Raw genomic sequence first — 12,928 nt, 5'->3', positions numbered from 1 at the left:
AGCACCCCACTAGTCCCCCTGAAGTCTCTTATTGCCTGGTGTCTTGGGCCCCGCTCTCTCCAGTTGGCGTGGTGGCGGAAGCCAGACCGGAAGCAGGCACTCAGTGCATCCGCTCCAGACCAGGTGCTTCCTGCCCTGCCTGCTCAATAGGGATGTGACTGCTGAGAACACAGGCAGGGCAGGCGGCTGCCCAGACACCCAGTGAAGAGACTCTGTCCCCTTCCTCTGGAGTAGAGGAGAGCAGGGGCATAAGCACACTTCACCAGCCACTACGAAGTGAGGCAGTGGGGTGGTGACTTCAGCACTTGAACAAGGCTGGGTGGCCACTGAGCACCTCCCTGGGAGTGCCTACAATTCACCAAATACACGGGGCAAGCCTATTACACTACATAGAGCTCAGCTCCTCTTGGAAGCCTTTTTTTTTTTTTTTTTTTTTTTTTAACCCAAGAGACAGGTTTTCTCAATGTAGCTCGCTGGCTGTCCTGGAACTCTAGGTTGAGCAGACTGGCCTTGAATTCACAGAGATCCACCTGCCTCTGCCTCCCAAATGCTGGGATTAAAGGCATGAGCCAACATTCCTAGCCTTATTGGGAGCTTTCTGTGGGGTTTCCAGGACTTTTTTTTTTTTTAAAGATTTATGTACTTTTATGTATATGACTTTTCCCTGCATGTATGGATGTATGTGCACCATGTGCTTCTCTGGTACCCTCAGAGTTAAGAGGGTGTCAGATCCCCTAGAACTGGAGCTAGGGATGACGATTGTGAGCAACATGTGGCTCCTAGTAACAGAACCTGAGACCTCTGCAGGAGCATCAACTGCTCTTAACCAGTGAGCCAGCTCTCCAGCCCCCAGGGTTTCAGAATTCAGAATATCTGCCAGCAAGGGACAGCACCCCGTTGTGGTGTGGCCTGCCTGGCATCTTTTTTTTTCTTACATTGGTGTTTTGCTACATGTATGTCCGTGTGAGGATGTCAGATCTTGGAGTTACAAACAGTTGTGAGCTGCCATGCGGTTGCTAGGACTTGAACCCAGGTCCTCTGGAAGAGCAGTCAGTGCTCTTAACCACTGAGCCACCACTCCACCCCCCTGGCATCTTAGGGAGCCTTGGAGCAGCTTCTGGGAAACACAACTCTTGACACTCTGGATTCCACTCCCCTGAACTTGGGAAATAACCTTGGAAGTGCCACAGGGTTCAGGACACCAAAGGGCCACATCGCCAAAACTATCTCCTGGAGCCCTATTCCTGGGTGTGTGGGGGGTAGGGAAGTCCACAGGGGATGTGTAAAAAAGAGGAACTAGGCTGGAGGCTGGGGCCCTTGGGTCATGGGGCCTCAGAGGACCGGAAAGGGGCCCCTTCCACCCCCCTCAGCACAGGCACTGGGCAGGGGGTGGGGTTCAAAGCCAGAATAACCGCAGAGGACATCAGAGGCAGCCTTGCCTCATTTCCTCTTTACAGGAGGAGTTTGGTTCCAGGGTCTCCTGAGGGCTAGGGTCTTCCAGTTCCTAGGGGAGCAAGCAGCAAGCCCTGGGGGGTGACTGCCAGTTCTGGCCACCGTGGGCCAGAAGGTGCGCGCTCCCGTGATCCCTGCCTGCTGGTTTCCTCCGGGGTCAGTGCAGCTCCTTATCAGGCGCGGCCAGGCAGTCAGACCCTTATCTGCACGGGCCCAGCATCCTCTGGCCTCTGCGCCAGGGGGTAAGAGGGAGGAAGCCAGGCTGTCGGGGGTGGGGAAAAGGCGGGTCGGTCTAGGAGCTGCTCACTTTCTCTCGGGGTTACCCACCACGCCGCCGCCGCCTCTGAGCCTTGCTCAGGCTCTCCGGAGCCCGGGAGGTGGCGCAGCCCAGCTTTGAGGCCCAACGGGACCACCTGGGGCACACTGACCGGACTGGACAGTGGAAACCGCCTCCTGGCCTGGATTGACAGCCCTGCGACAACTGCTACGGGGTAAGAAGGACGCTTTGAAAGTTCGGAGGGAGAGTTTGCGCGGGCACTCTGCGTTCATTCGTTCATTTTTATTCATTCATCCGCTGGGACCCACTGAGGAACCAGGGGAATTTCTCCAGCTGCAGAAGATAGGGCAGAGAGGTGGAGAATCACGCACTAGCAGGACACTCCAGACCCTGGAGCCCAGCAAACACTTTACGTAGGGTGCAAAAAAATCTGGATGCTGATGAAGCTAGGGTTGGTGAGACGAACCTTGAGCAAGGGTGGAGGCTTCAGCAACAACCATGGAAAGGTGGTATAGGTTTCGGGAGCTAAGTTAGGGGATCCCTACTGTGCTCCAGCTGCAGGTAGCAGAGAAATTGGCTTAGAGGCAAGAAGCCCTTTACAAACCACTCTAAGCAGGCACTCACAGGGTTAATGCTGTCTAGCACCTAGTAGGCAGCCCCTCTTGTGGAGGAGGTCCCCTCTTCATGTCTTGCAGTCATTTCTGGGTCCATTCATCTGCCTTTGACTCCTGAACTCAGTCTTTTTCTCTCAAGGTGCTTTCAGATTGAAGCGCTCACTTAGGTGAAACACGTGGGAGAAACATGGTCTCTGGCGGTCCCAGTAACTCTGCTCTCTTCCACAGGTTAGCCTTCCATCCTTGGGGTCCATGTGCCCACCCCAGGCCCAGGCAGAGGTGGGTTCCGCCATGACTGAGAAAGTTGAGATGGTGCACGCCTCCAGCCCTGCGCCTGCACCTCCCCCTAAGCCCGCCTCACCTGGGCCCCTTCCTGCGGAGGTGGACCACCGAAACACGGCGTGCACCCCCTGGTTGCCGCCAGGTGTGCCAGTGATAAACCTGGGTCATACCAGGCCCACAGGGGCAGCCATGCCCACCACAGAGCTGAGTGCTCTTCGGCCCTCCTTGCTGCAGTTAGCGGCCTTGGGAGCAGCTCCACCCACCCTGGCCCTGCATTACCACCCCCACCCCTTCCTCAACAGGTCAGTGGGGAGCTGGGACTGTGGGAAGTGCTGAGGGTCGGTGGGCAGGGGCTTTGCCTACAAGGCGTTCATGACACACAACACCTTACAGCGTCTACATTGGGCCAGCAGGACCCTTCAGCATCTTCCCTCACAGCCGGCTGAAGCGAAGACCAAGCCACGGTGAGCTGGACTTGGCTGAGGGTGAGTGTGTCTATGTTTGTGTATTTGTGGGTGCCTGCTGCCCAAGTCTGATTGACCTGTACTCTACCACAGGGAGAGGTGTGGACCAACACAGGATAACTCACACAAATGACAGCCAGTGCAACACCACCTTACCGAACCTAGCTTGGTGGCTTATCCCTGTAATCCGTTCAGAGGCCAGCCTGGGCCAGTTGAGTCCCAACAAGCCAAGTGTTATAGCTAGAGTCATGGCCACAGCAGGACATAGCACCCACAGGAAGACGCTCCCCAACCCGAAAACACAGTCATGAAAGAGACAACCTTGGACCAGGATCACACAGAACTATGAGACCACAATCAACCTCAGAACCCCAGCCACACAAACAACAGTCACAACCACATGCCACGAACCCACACAACCACAGCCATCAGATAGGCCACCAGTCACCCACAGGCCCACAGCAGGCAAGAAGAGAACCTCTGAAAACCCAAGGACATGCTCGCTCGGAATGAGGCCACAGGGTAGACATCAAGGCATGATCAGGCTCAGCAGCCCTGGCGTCTACACAGCCCACACTCGCTTCAAGCGGTCTTTAGCGAGGACAGCAGTGGGTGCCCTATGGCTTGTGTGCTAATGCTATTCCTCCGGTCCTCAGGGCACCAACCCCAGAAGGTGGCTCGTCGCGTGTTCACCAACAGCCGAGAGCGCTGGCGGCAACAGCACGTTAACGGCGCTTTCGCGGAGCTCAGGAAGCTGCTGCCCACCCACCCGCCCGACCGGAAGCTCAGCAAGAACGAGGTGCTGCGTCTGGCCATGAAGTACATCGGCTTCCTGGTGCGGCTGCTGCGAGACCAGGCGGCTGTGCTTGCCTCGGGCTCCAGCGCTCCCGAGCCCCGCAAGCCACCTGCGCACCGGGGAGTAGAGAGCGGTGCGCGCTGCGGGGCCCGACACAGGGTGGAGGCTGCGTGCTCTCAGCCCATGCTTCCTGGGGACTGCGACGGCGACCCCAATGGGTCGGTGCTACCCATCAAGATGGAGCAGACAGCCCTTAGTCCTGAGGTGCGGTGACCCAAGGCAGTGGCGCCTCGCCTGCTGCGCTGTGAACTCCCTGTAAAAGGGACTGAGGTCGCCCAGATGAGGAAACGCCCTGTAGTTCTCGAAGGGTGACCGGCGACTCGGAGGCTCCGCAGACTTTTCAAAAAAAATTCCCACAGGCTACCTGAGGTGGCCTTGCTAGTGTCCTCTTCCCTGGGTCGAGGCCAGAGAACCAACAAAGCAAAGTGACTACGGGGTCTTTAGGGGTGCTGAGAGAGGTAGAGAAGGGTCTGGAAGCCTTCGCATCGGCGCCCCCTGCTGGAGGCGGGAAGCCCCTGGACAGTGTACGGGAGGGCCCACCCCACTGAGCCCAACTGGTTGCGCTCGATCCATGATCCTGTTAACCGCGTTATCGAAGACTCGGGCACTCTTGCATTTGTTTTTCTTTATTTCTTTATTTCACATACACATTAGCCATTCAATGGAGAAGCCGGAGAGAGTCAGGCAAAGATGGTATAACAGAAGCGCAGTGACGGGGGTGGGGCGGGGCGGGCGGAGAGGGGACAGACGGGCTGGCTGCCTACTTGCATTCCGCTAGGACACTGAAAACCCAGAAAACAAAACAGACAGTAAACTACCCTTGTTTCTTATGTATCTCAGTGCAGAGACGGGGGGTGGAGGGCAGAGAAGGGAGACCAGGCTGAAAGAGGAGCAGAGGGAGGGGACGCTAAGGGGGAAGCACACCAAATCCATTAGTACTATATATAGAGATACTCGTATATACTGCGTTTCTTAGCCTAAGAAGAAACTTGTTTGACGGGACGGGCGGCCTTTGCGGTCCGCGATGCTGGTGCTGGTGGGGCGCACGGATCTCCCAAGAGGGGCCAAAGCGGGGGCTGGCCCGGCTGGCTTGCGGGGGGGGGGGGGCGCCCCGAGGGTGGATGGGGTTGGGGGAGCAGAGGTGGGGCTGGGATGCCCCTAGGGCTCTCGATTGGGGGACAAAAGTTCTCATAACTTTATTGCTCCTTTATTTTTCTCTCGTGGGGGGGTCCGTTCAGCACGGTCGGGGTGGGGAAACGGTGGGTCGTCTGAGCCACCCGGCCCCTCTGGGACCCAGAGCGCGGCGTCCGCTCCGCCAGCACGGGGGTGAGAACAAGGCACTAGGTCGGCCGGCCAGCGCGGGGGCGGGTGTGTAAGGCAGTCGACAGGGCTGGTTGCGGGGTAGGGTGGGGATGTGTGCCGGGCTGTGTGCGTGCGTGCGTGCGTGCGCGGGCCTGGGCAAATCGACCTGTCAGAGTGGCTGGACCTGTCCTGGAGCATCGAACCTCCCGGAGGGAGGGGAAGAGCGGTGTTACGTGGGAAGGGGTTGGGGAGGAAACTACCAACTTGCTGAGCGCGCTCCTGATTAATGCTGGTGAGGGTCAAGTTGGCGTCTGGCTCAAAGAAGGGCGCTCGGAGTGGGAAGGAAGGGAAAAGGGACGTTTGTTCGTTGGCATTGACCTCTGCGTGGGAGGGGCCGGGGACCCCCGCCGCGCCCCAGTGCCCGGAGGGGGAGGGGGCGAGAAAGGGGGAAGGAGCGCCCAGGGAGACCCGCGGCCAGAGCAGCCCAGCCGCGGGGCGCATGCCGCTGTCCCGTTCCGTTAAACTCAACAAAGAAGGGATATGCGTGTTCCTAACAAGTGCAGAATATTTAATTGATTCATAAACGTATGTATAATAGTTTGTGGGTTTTTAAAAACGTACTTTATAATGTAATAAGCACCAGGGTTTTTTATGTTTAATTATCTTAAAAATAATTTTCTCTCGTCCTTTTCCTTTTGATCTCGTGTTGGTTTTTTTAAATGTCGAGGTGTTTTTTTTTTTAAATATAAAATGTGAACGTTTTCTTCAGCCCTCCCACCGAAACCGAACGACGAAACAAATTAAAACCCCAGATTATCCTCGTCAACGCAGGAAAACGGCAAAAAACCAACCAATCAAACAAACAAACAAAAAACCCAGAGAACTATCAAAAAAAGGAAAAGAAAAAAAAAGAAAAAAAGAAACACTCAGCTTTCATCCCCGCTAAGGGCAGGGCAGGCCCAGTTCTTTTAGCGTCCCCAGAGCCGCGAGGACATTACAACAAAAATAGAATTTTTTTCTTAATCTCTTAACATACAAAGATAGGAAAACTCTCTGATGCATTGCACTTGGTTCAGTGAAAAAAAAGGTTAATTTCCCCTATATTTTTTTTTTTGTGGGTTGTTTCCTCTCCTAACACGTCCCCACATCTGTTGCCCTCATCGTCCCTCGCCTGCCCCTCACAACACCACTTGGGAAAGGAGCGCTACCCCCACCCCACCCCGGTCCTCCCGGGGGTACCTCGCCGGGCACCTTGGGCCCCGGCCCAGCTGGCCTGCAGCTTCTGACCTCGCCCGGGGCGTGTGCCCCGCAAACCCACAGCACCCGCCCGCAGCCCGACTGTCTTCGACCAACCGAAGAGGCGCACGCGGCCGGGCAGGGACCCTCTTTCGCTAGCTCTTAGCTCTGACCCTGTTTCGCCAACCGAACTGAAAAATCATTGCACTTTGACCGCGCGTCACGCCCGGCCCGCCCGGCCCCCCATCCTGGGGCTCCCTCCCCTCGCACCGGGAGGGCCCCCGCGGGATCTCCACCCCGGGCCCTGGTCGCCACAGGGGAGGGCTTCATTCAACTTCCACGCAGCGCGCCCGCCCGGACAGCTGCCTCTCAATCCCGAGCTCCCTGCACGCGGCCATTCGCCCGCTCAGGGCCGCAGCCTCACCAACTAGATTCTCAATAAATAAAGCCCACAACCCACCCCCACGTGGTGCAATGTTGGACCAACTTTCGGAGGATCCTGACCTGTGCTTTGTGTTTTCATACCGGAGAGGCGCAAGGCCTTGAGAATGGGCCTGGGAGGGGAGATGCAGGGAAGGAGGACTAAGGCACAGAAAGACAAGCCAGAGGGGTCCAGTCACCTTGGAGGGGGGCTGGCGTGCTCGCGTTCCCCTCCCTCCCAGGGGGCTTCTCAAGACCCTCTGGACAAGCCTCCACCATCCCTTGCAGGAGGAGGGGGCTGGGAGGAGAGCTGCTTCCTGTGGTGTGTTATGAAATTGTTCCCAAGTTGCTCAGAGGAGTTCCCAACTGCAACAGCGAAAGACCCAAACAATGACTGCCCCACCCCTAAATAAAGAGGAAAGACATTACAGCTAAAATCTAGGGAGAAGTGGCCACGGGTGTGGCGGGAAGGGAAGGGGACCAGAAAGCTCCAGAACACTCTTTTAAAAGGATGACACCCCCCACCCTCCACAGGAACTGAAAGTCTCGAGAGCAGGACGCCTACCTAGTGCAGGTGGAGGCAGCCTTGTCCTCCTCGCTCGGCTCCGGGGCCCTTTCTGCTCCACTCTCAGCCGGCCCCTGGAGGGCTGTGTGCGGCAAGGGCAGGGGCAGGGCAGAGGGGCGGAGCGAGGGCACCTGCATGCAGGGCTGGGGTGCGGGGCGACCTGGGGCCGACTCCCTTCACTAGGGGCGTGGCAGAGGGCAGCCCTCGCGGCCTGCGGGGATGGAAGAGGGTGCCTGTGCCGGGCTGAGCGTCCAGTCCAGAGCATTCTGACTTTTTCCTGTGTGCTGTACAGAGGGGGTCCGGCCCGAGAACTGCCCGTGCGGTTCGGGGTGGGGGAGGTGGCAGAACACCCTCCATTCTGGACTCAACGCTGAATTTAGCTTAGCTACCTCCAAGGAACTTCCCCTGCCCACCCCGGGGCCATCCTAGTCCAGAGCAGCAGGGGACAGAAGCCTGAGCAGAGGCTCCCAGGAAGGGCGAGAGGGAGAGGAGGGGGGCGAAGTCCGGAGGTGAGCTCGAATGTCTACTTCCATCATCTTTATGAGCTGTTCCTCTGGACTCCGAGGGAAGCTTAGGTCCAGCGGAGGGTAGGGGTCCCCAGGAACCTCAGGGGTGGCAGACCAGCGAGCTGGCTGCTCCTTCCCAGGAAGGCCGGGCTGGGTTGCATCTTTTCTTTCTGTTTGTCCTCTGCTTAGCAGAGTCCGCTTAGCATGCTTCTTTCTGCTTGGCTGCTGGTGTACAACTCGGCTGAGACCCCTTCCGAGGGCTCCCAGGACTGGGCTGCTTTGGACCGCAGGGCTACCCGGGCTGGAGGAGGGAAGGGCTGAGTGGCTGACGACGTCTAAGTTTTGCTTTTCGGTGGGGCTGGGCTGGGGGATATTTCCATGTCTCAAAATTTCTTCTCCCCCCTTTTGAGGAACCTCTTTTTAAAAATTTTGTTGTTTCTTTGTTGATCTTAATCAGAGGAACCAGGACTGAAACGGGACCAGGAAAAAAAAAAAAAAAAGCAACAATGAGAACAGCCGGAAAGGTCCCAGCTCCCATCTCACCCCCACCTGGCCCCACCATCTACAGTGAGCTCAGGAGGAGAAGCCAGGGTGCTGGACAGCTGACCCCAATGGCAGAAGCCAGCTTATTCTCCCCACCCTCTAAGGGAATCCCCCCCAGACCCATTCCCCAATGCAAGAGTCCAGCTGGCCTTCCCGTGGGCACTGTGCCCAGCGGGTGGGACCCCCATGGCTGGCACTGGCCAAGACCTGGGATCTGGCCATGTTTGCAATTGTTTAGGTTTTGTGTGGGACCTGGAAGGTGGGGAGGATGCCAGGCTGGGGCTTTTATACCCGCAGGGGATGGCGGAGTAGGGTGGGGGTGGCCCAGCTTGAGTTCTTGCTGAGTTTTCTTTCTGTCTCTTTGGATTAAAAGCAGAAATTCACGTCTGTACATCCCAGCCAACGTCCTGTCCCTCGGGCTGAAAGGCTGGGGGCAGGGAACCACATGGCTTCAGTTCCTACCGGGGCCAGCCTGGGGGAGGGGGCCAGAGCCCACCCACCCAGCAGGATCCTGGGCCTTCAGGGTACTAGACCGGGAAAAGAGCCTGAAGCTCCCTGCGGTGGGCATTGCTTCCCTAGGAAGCCAGCAGGGGGCGCTGCGTTCCCGTATATAGGGCCCTCCTGGCAGTGAACACTGAGTACACACAGGGTGGACCCCTGGGGCTGGCTGCTTGGCAACGCCCTCCATCAAAGGCTTTACTCTGGTTTCCTGCCCAAGGGGGAGTGGAGGACTCTTCTCCAGACCTATCCCCTTGCTTGGGTATACCTGACAGTACCTTCAAAACAAAATGAGGTTCCCTGGCGTTTTAACGGGGGCATCTTGGAGCTCCGTGTCACAGACTTGTGTAAACAGGGCCAGGCAGTGCCAACTACAGATCATACACTCTAGATACTGCTTCATTCCATCCGTGTCCCAAGCCCACACTGGTGTACACACAGGATGGGTGACCTTGACCTGCTTGAGGTCACAGTCCTAAGATGACTCAGTGGATCCCCAATGCAGGGAGTTTAAAGCCTGTGCACCTCTTTACTGCATGTTCAGAATCATGAGGAGGCAGGGCTGGATGGGAAGAAGGGTGCTCTGCTTAGGTAAAGTCCAGCCTGCTAAGTTGGGGTGAAGGCACGAGGCAGCTGGAGTTGCCAACTTTTCAAAAGAAACCAGAAATCCAGGCAGAATTTCATGTGAAACTGTCCAGCATTTAAAATACTCCTAGAACCAGCCATGGTGGTGAATGGCTTTAATCCCAGTAGGTGGATCTCTGTCAGCTGGAGGCCAGCCTGGTCTACATAGTGAGTTCCAGGACAACGAGGGTTACATTAAGACACTCTGTCTGAAAAACAAACAAACAAACGAACAATCTCTCTCTCTCTCTCTCTCTCTCTCTTTTTCTCTCTCTCTCTCTCTCTCACACACACACACACACGCACACACACACACACACACACACGCACACACTCTACTGGAAGCCACATTAATGGTTTATTCTTGCTATCTTAGCCCTTAGGAGACCAAGACAAGAGGATTGTTGGGAATTTGAGATTACTTAGGACTTCACAGTCCAAGCCCAGAGCAAGACCCTGTCTCAAAACTCATACACACACACACACACACACACACACACACACACACACACACACACAAATTTTGGATACAGGTGTGATAAAAACTTGCTAGTAATCCCAACACCCAGGAGGCTGATGCAAGGGGATCAAGTTTGAGGCCAGCCTATATTATGTAGAGAGGTCCTGGCTCAAAACAAAATAAAAATTGAAAACCCATCACTACTAGGTTGGGGTGTGGCCTTACCTAGCATGCCTGAGGCCCTGGGTAACAACTCTATTCAAAACCTGAAACCATGAATATTCCAATATTGATCAGCTCATGTCAGACTCTGTCCCCGAGGCTCTGGTTTGAAACTGCAGTAAGTGCCCCCGTGAAACAGGGGTACTAAACACGAGAAACAGCAATGGAGTCCGAGAGGCACAGTGTCTTGCTCCTTTAGTTCCAGCATGTAAGTCATGTGACCTGAATTTACTCCCTAAACCCACAGAAAGGTGGAAGGAGAGAACTGACTGGACGAAGCCCATACATGCATGTCACACGCACTCGTGCGTGTGTACACACACACACACACAAATAAAAATAAAGCTCGAGCTTCAAAGATCCTCTAGAATCTTCTGTGGCAATGGAGTCCTAGATGTGCTGACCAGTAAGGTCACCGATACCATGGTTCATAAGATGAATCTGGAATGTGGACTGCGGACTCAGGTGTGGAGACTCAACCCAGGCCACCAAGAACGTTAAACAAGTGCTCTTCCACGGAGCTCTCTCTCCAGCCCTATGGTTTTTTCTAACTAATTTCAATGCATAACACTGCCTGTGGCCAGTGGTGAGGACAGCAGCGGGTGCAAAGGATGGACATCTGGAAGCGTGGGTACCGCCACAGCAAAGGGTGCTGCCTGCCGGTGATGCGGACTGCTTACAGGGTGCCAGGCAGGATGTGCACAGGAGGGGTTGCCTCCCTCTGTGGGGTGGCAAGCAGCTACCTAAAGTCCCACTTGTCCACTCATTTAAAGCTAGGAAGGGCCTGGGAAGCTGAGGTGGAAACCAGGTGGAGTGTCCTCCCAGACTGAAGTCAGTCAGAGCTCTGGGCTTCTAGCGCTGGTGTTCTCTGGGACCCAAGGGATGGCTAACATGGGCTCCTACACCACTGCTCCAGGCCAGGGGAGCTACCTCTCCTCTCTGCTCCTATGACAGACACAGGTGGGTGGAGAATACATGGGACATGGGGCCACCACACCAAGGCCCAAACTCTCCCCTGGAAGTTTCTTGAACTGCATAGCCTTATAGTCTCAAGAGTGGGGGATCCTCAGGGGATGAAGATTCCGGTTTCAGGCCTAGAATGGGGACTTAATAGCATCTCCACACAGGCCGCAAGAGCAGGGTCTACGATCAAGCCCAGGCTGCCTTTTCTGTTTACCCCCTCCCTGCTTCTCAAGCCAAGCCCCCAAACTGAGTAAAACTAAGTAAAAAGCACTATTTAGGGAATGATAAAATTGCTGAAATTTTCTTTTCTTCCCTCATTCTATTGTTCTGTCTCCATCTGGTGCTCCAAGGATCAGCTAAAGTCACTGGTTACTGTGGAAACCAGTCCTGATTGTCCCCCTACAGCCGCCTGCCTGCCCCCAGGCCCAAGGGCTTCTGCTCCAGGGTGTCTAACTTCCCCAGACCCACCTGCCCAATCACGGGGCCTGGAGCAGCTAGGACTCACTTCCTCACCTGCCACCGAAGGCAGTGAAGAGGAGAGAGACAAACCGTTTCCTCCCAGAACTTGCCTCAGACTCTGACTTGGCCTCAAAACGTCCAAGTAAAGTGAGCAGAGAAAGTGAAGAAGGCAAAACCGAGAGAGAGGGAAGGGCTCTCAGCAGCAGCAGCAGAGCAAGCGCACTGCACTGCAGAGCAGGGGTGGCAGTGGGGGAGAGGGAGTGAGCAATGGAGCCCTGCTCCTGGTGCCAGCCCAGAGCTGGGAGGGGAGGCCCGCCTGCTGTCCCTTCCTCTGGCACCCCCTCCCACCTTCTGCCAGCAGGGCTTTCTCGGCCTCCCTGGCACAGAGCAGAGGGGGCTGGCTCCAGACCCTGCCCAGAGCCATTGTTTTTCTTCTCAGCCCCCAAGTTCAAGTTCATCTGGGTGTTACATCATGTCTGGTTGCTCCTGGAAACCAGACGGGTCAGACGTGACTCTGGGGAAAGGGGGTGGGAGGCTGGAGGGGGTTGAAGTTCCCTTCTCCTCCCCTCCTCACCACTAGGGAGCTCTGAAGTTTGAAGTTTGGCTAAGTTGTGTGTGGTGTGTGTGTGTTAAAGGAAAAGAAAGAAAGAAAAGACCCTTAAACCACACACAAAACTTCCATCTACCAACTTTCTCTGGACTGGGGCCTCAGCAGAGGCGGGGCAGGAGCCAACAGAGGTGGCCCTGAGGCTCTGAGCAGGGGTGGATTTCCCAGGGCTGAGGAAGCCGGCAAGGAAGTGTTTTTATAAAACGTACAAAAAAAAAAAAAGAATATTTTTGTGCTTTTTCTGAAAGGCCTGGCCCTCTGACGTTGCCCTGGCCTGTCCCTGAGGTGGGCCTTCCCTGTGTGCCAAGGGCCCTGGGTTCTGCCTGCTATTCTCACCCTTTCTAGACACAGGCACATGAGAGACATCCGTGTGTGCACATGCATTCTCCAGGCAGTCTGGGGCCTCACGCTGGAGGACAAGTTTGGCTTGTCTCCTTTTGGGAAGTGGGGGTGGGGTCAATGGGGACTGGGGGCTCCAGCAGCCTGACTTTCCTCCTAATGGGGCTCATGAGGACTTAGGGGAGGGGCCTCCAGGACGGCAGCCAACCCTGCCCTTGATGCCAGTCTCTGGGCATGCA

General features: G+C 56.0%; 2 protein-coding genes across 6 annotated transcripts in view; one reads left to right on the top strand and one right to left on the bottom strand.

The window, feature by feature from the left end:
* The first annotated feature begins 1,782 nt into the window (after nucleotides 1-1,782).
* On the top strand, nucleotides 1,783-4,331 carry Lyl1 (LYL1 basic helix-loop-helix family member). Its single transcript, XM_038312550.1, has 4 exons — nucleotides 1,783-1,943; nucleotides 2,572-2,927; nucleotides 3,019-3,110; nucleotides 3,746-4,331. Exons 2-4 carry the CDS (start codon nucleotides 2,596-2,598, stop codon nucleotides 4,156-4,158), a joined length of 837 nt encoding a protein of 278 aa, XP_038168478.1. The 5' UTR covers nucleotides 1,783-1,943; nucleotides 2,572-2,595; the 3' UTR covers nucleotides 4,159-4,331.
* Nucleotides 4,332-4,560: 229 nt separating this feature from the next.
* Nfix (nuclear factor I X) overlaps nucleotides 4,561-12,928 on the bottom strand; it is a 94,205-nt gene continuing 85,837 nt past the window's right edge. For all 5 annotated transcript variants that reach the window (XM_038312544.1, XM_038312547.1, XM_038312546.1 and 2 more), the window contains one exon: nucleotides 4,561-8,442. In XM_038312544.1, coding sequence (XP_038168472.1) covers nucleotides 8,428-8,442 — 15 coding nt within the window. In that variant the 3' untranslated portion in view covers nucleotides 4,561-8,427. The remainder of the gene's footprint in view (nucleotides 8,443-12,928) is intronic.

Source organism: Arvicola amphibius, chromosome 15, assembly GCF_903992535.2.
Source record: "Arvicola amphibius chromosome 15, mArvAmp1.2, whole genome shotgun sequence".
Taxonomy (NCBI): Eukaryota; Metazoa; Chordata; class Mammalia; order Rodentia; family Cricetidae; genus Arvicola; species Arvicola amphibius.
The sequence above is the reverse complement of the archived record's forward strand: the minus strand, read 5'-3'. Positions and strand labels throughout refer to the sequence as shown.

Excerpts from the sequence above, each read along its gene's own strand:
- Lyl1 (XM_038312550.1), top strand. The coding sequence starts at position 2,596 with ATGTGCCCACCCCAGGCCCAGGCAGAGGTGGGTTCCGCCATGACTGAG. Across the intron at positions 2,928-3,018 it reads CCCCACCCCTTCCTCAACAG|CGTCTACATTGGGCCAGCAG; the intron begins GTCAGTGGGGAG and ends AACACCTTACAG. Across the intron at positions 3,111-3,745 it reads TGAGCTGGACTTGGCTGAGG|GGCACCAACCCCAGAAGGTG; the intron begins GTGAGTGTGTCT and ends TCCGGTCCTCAG.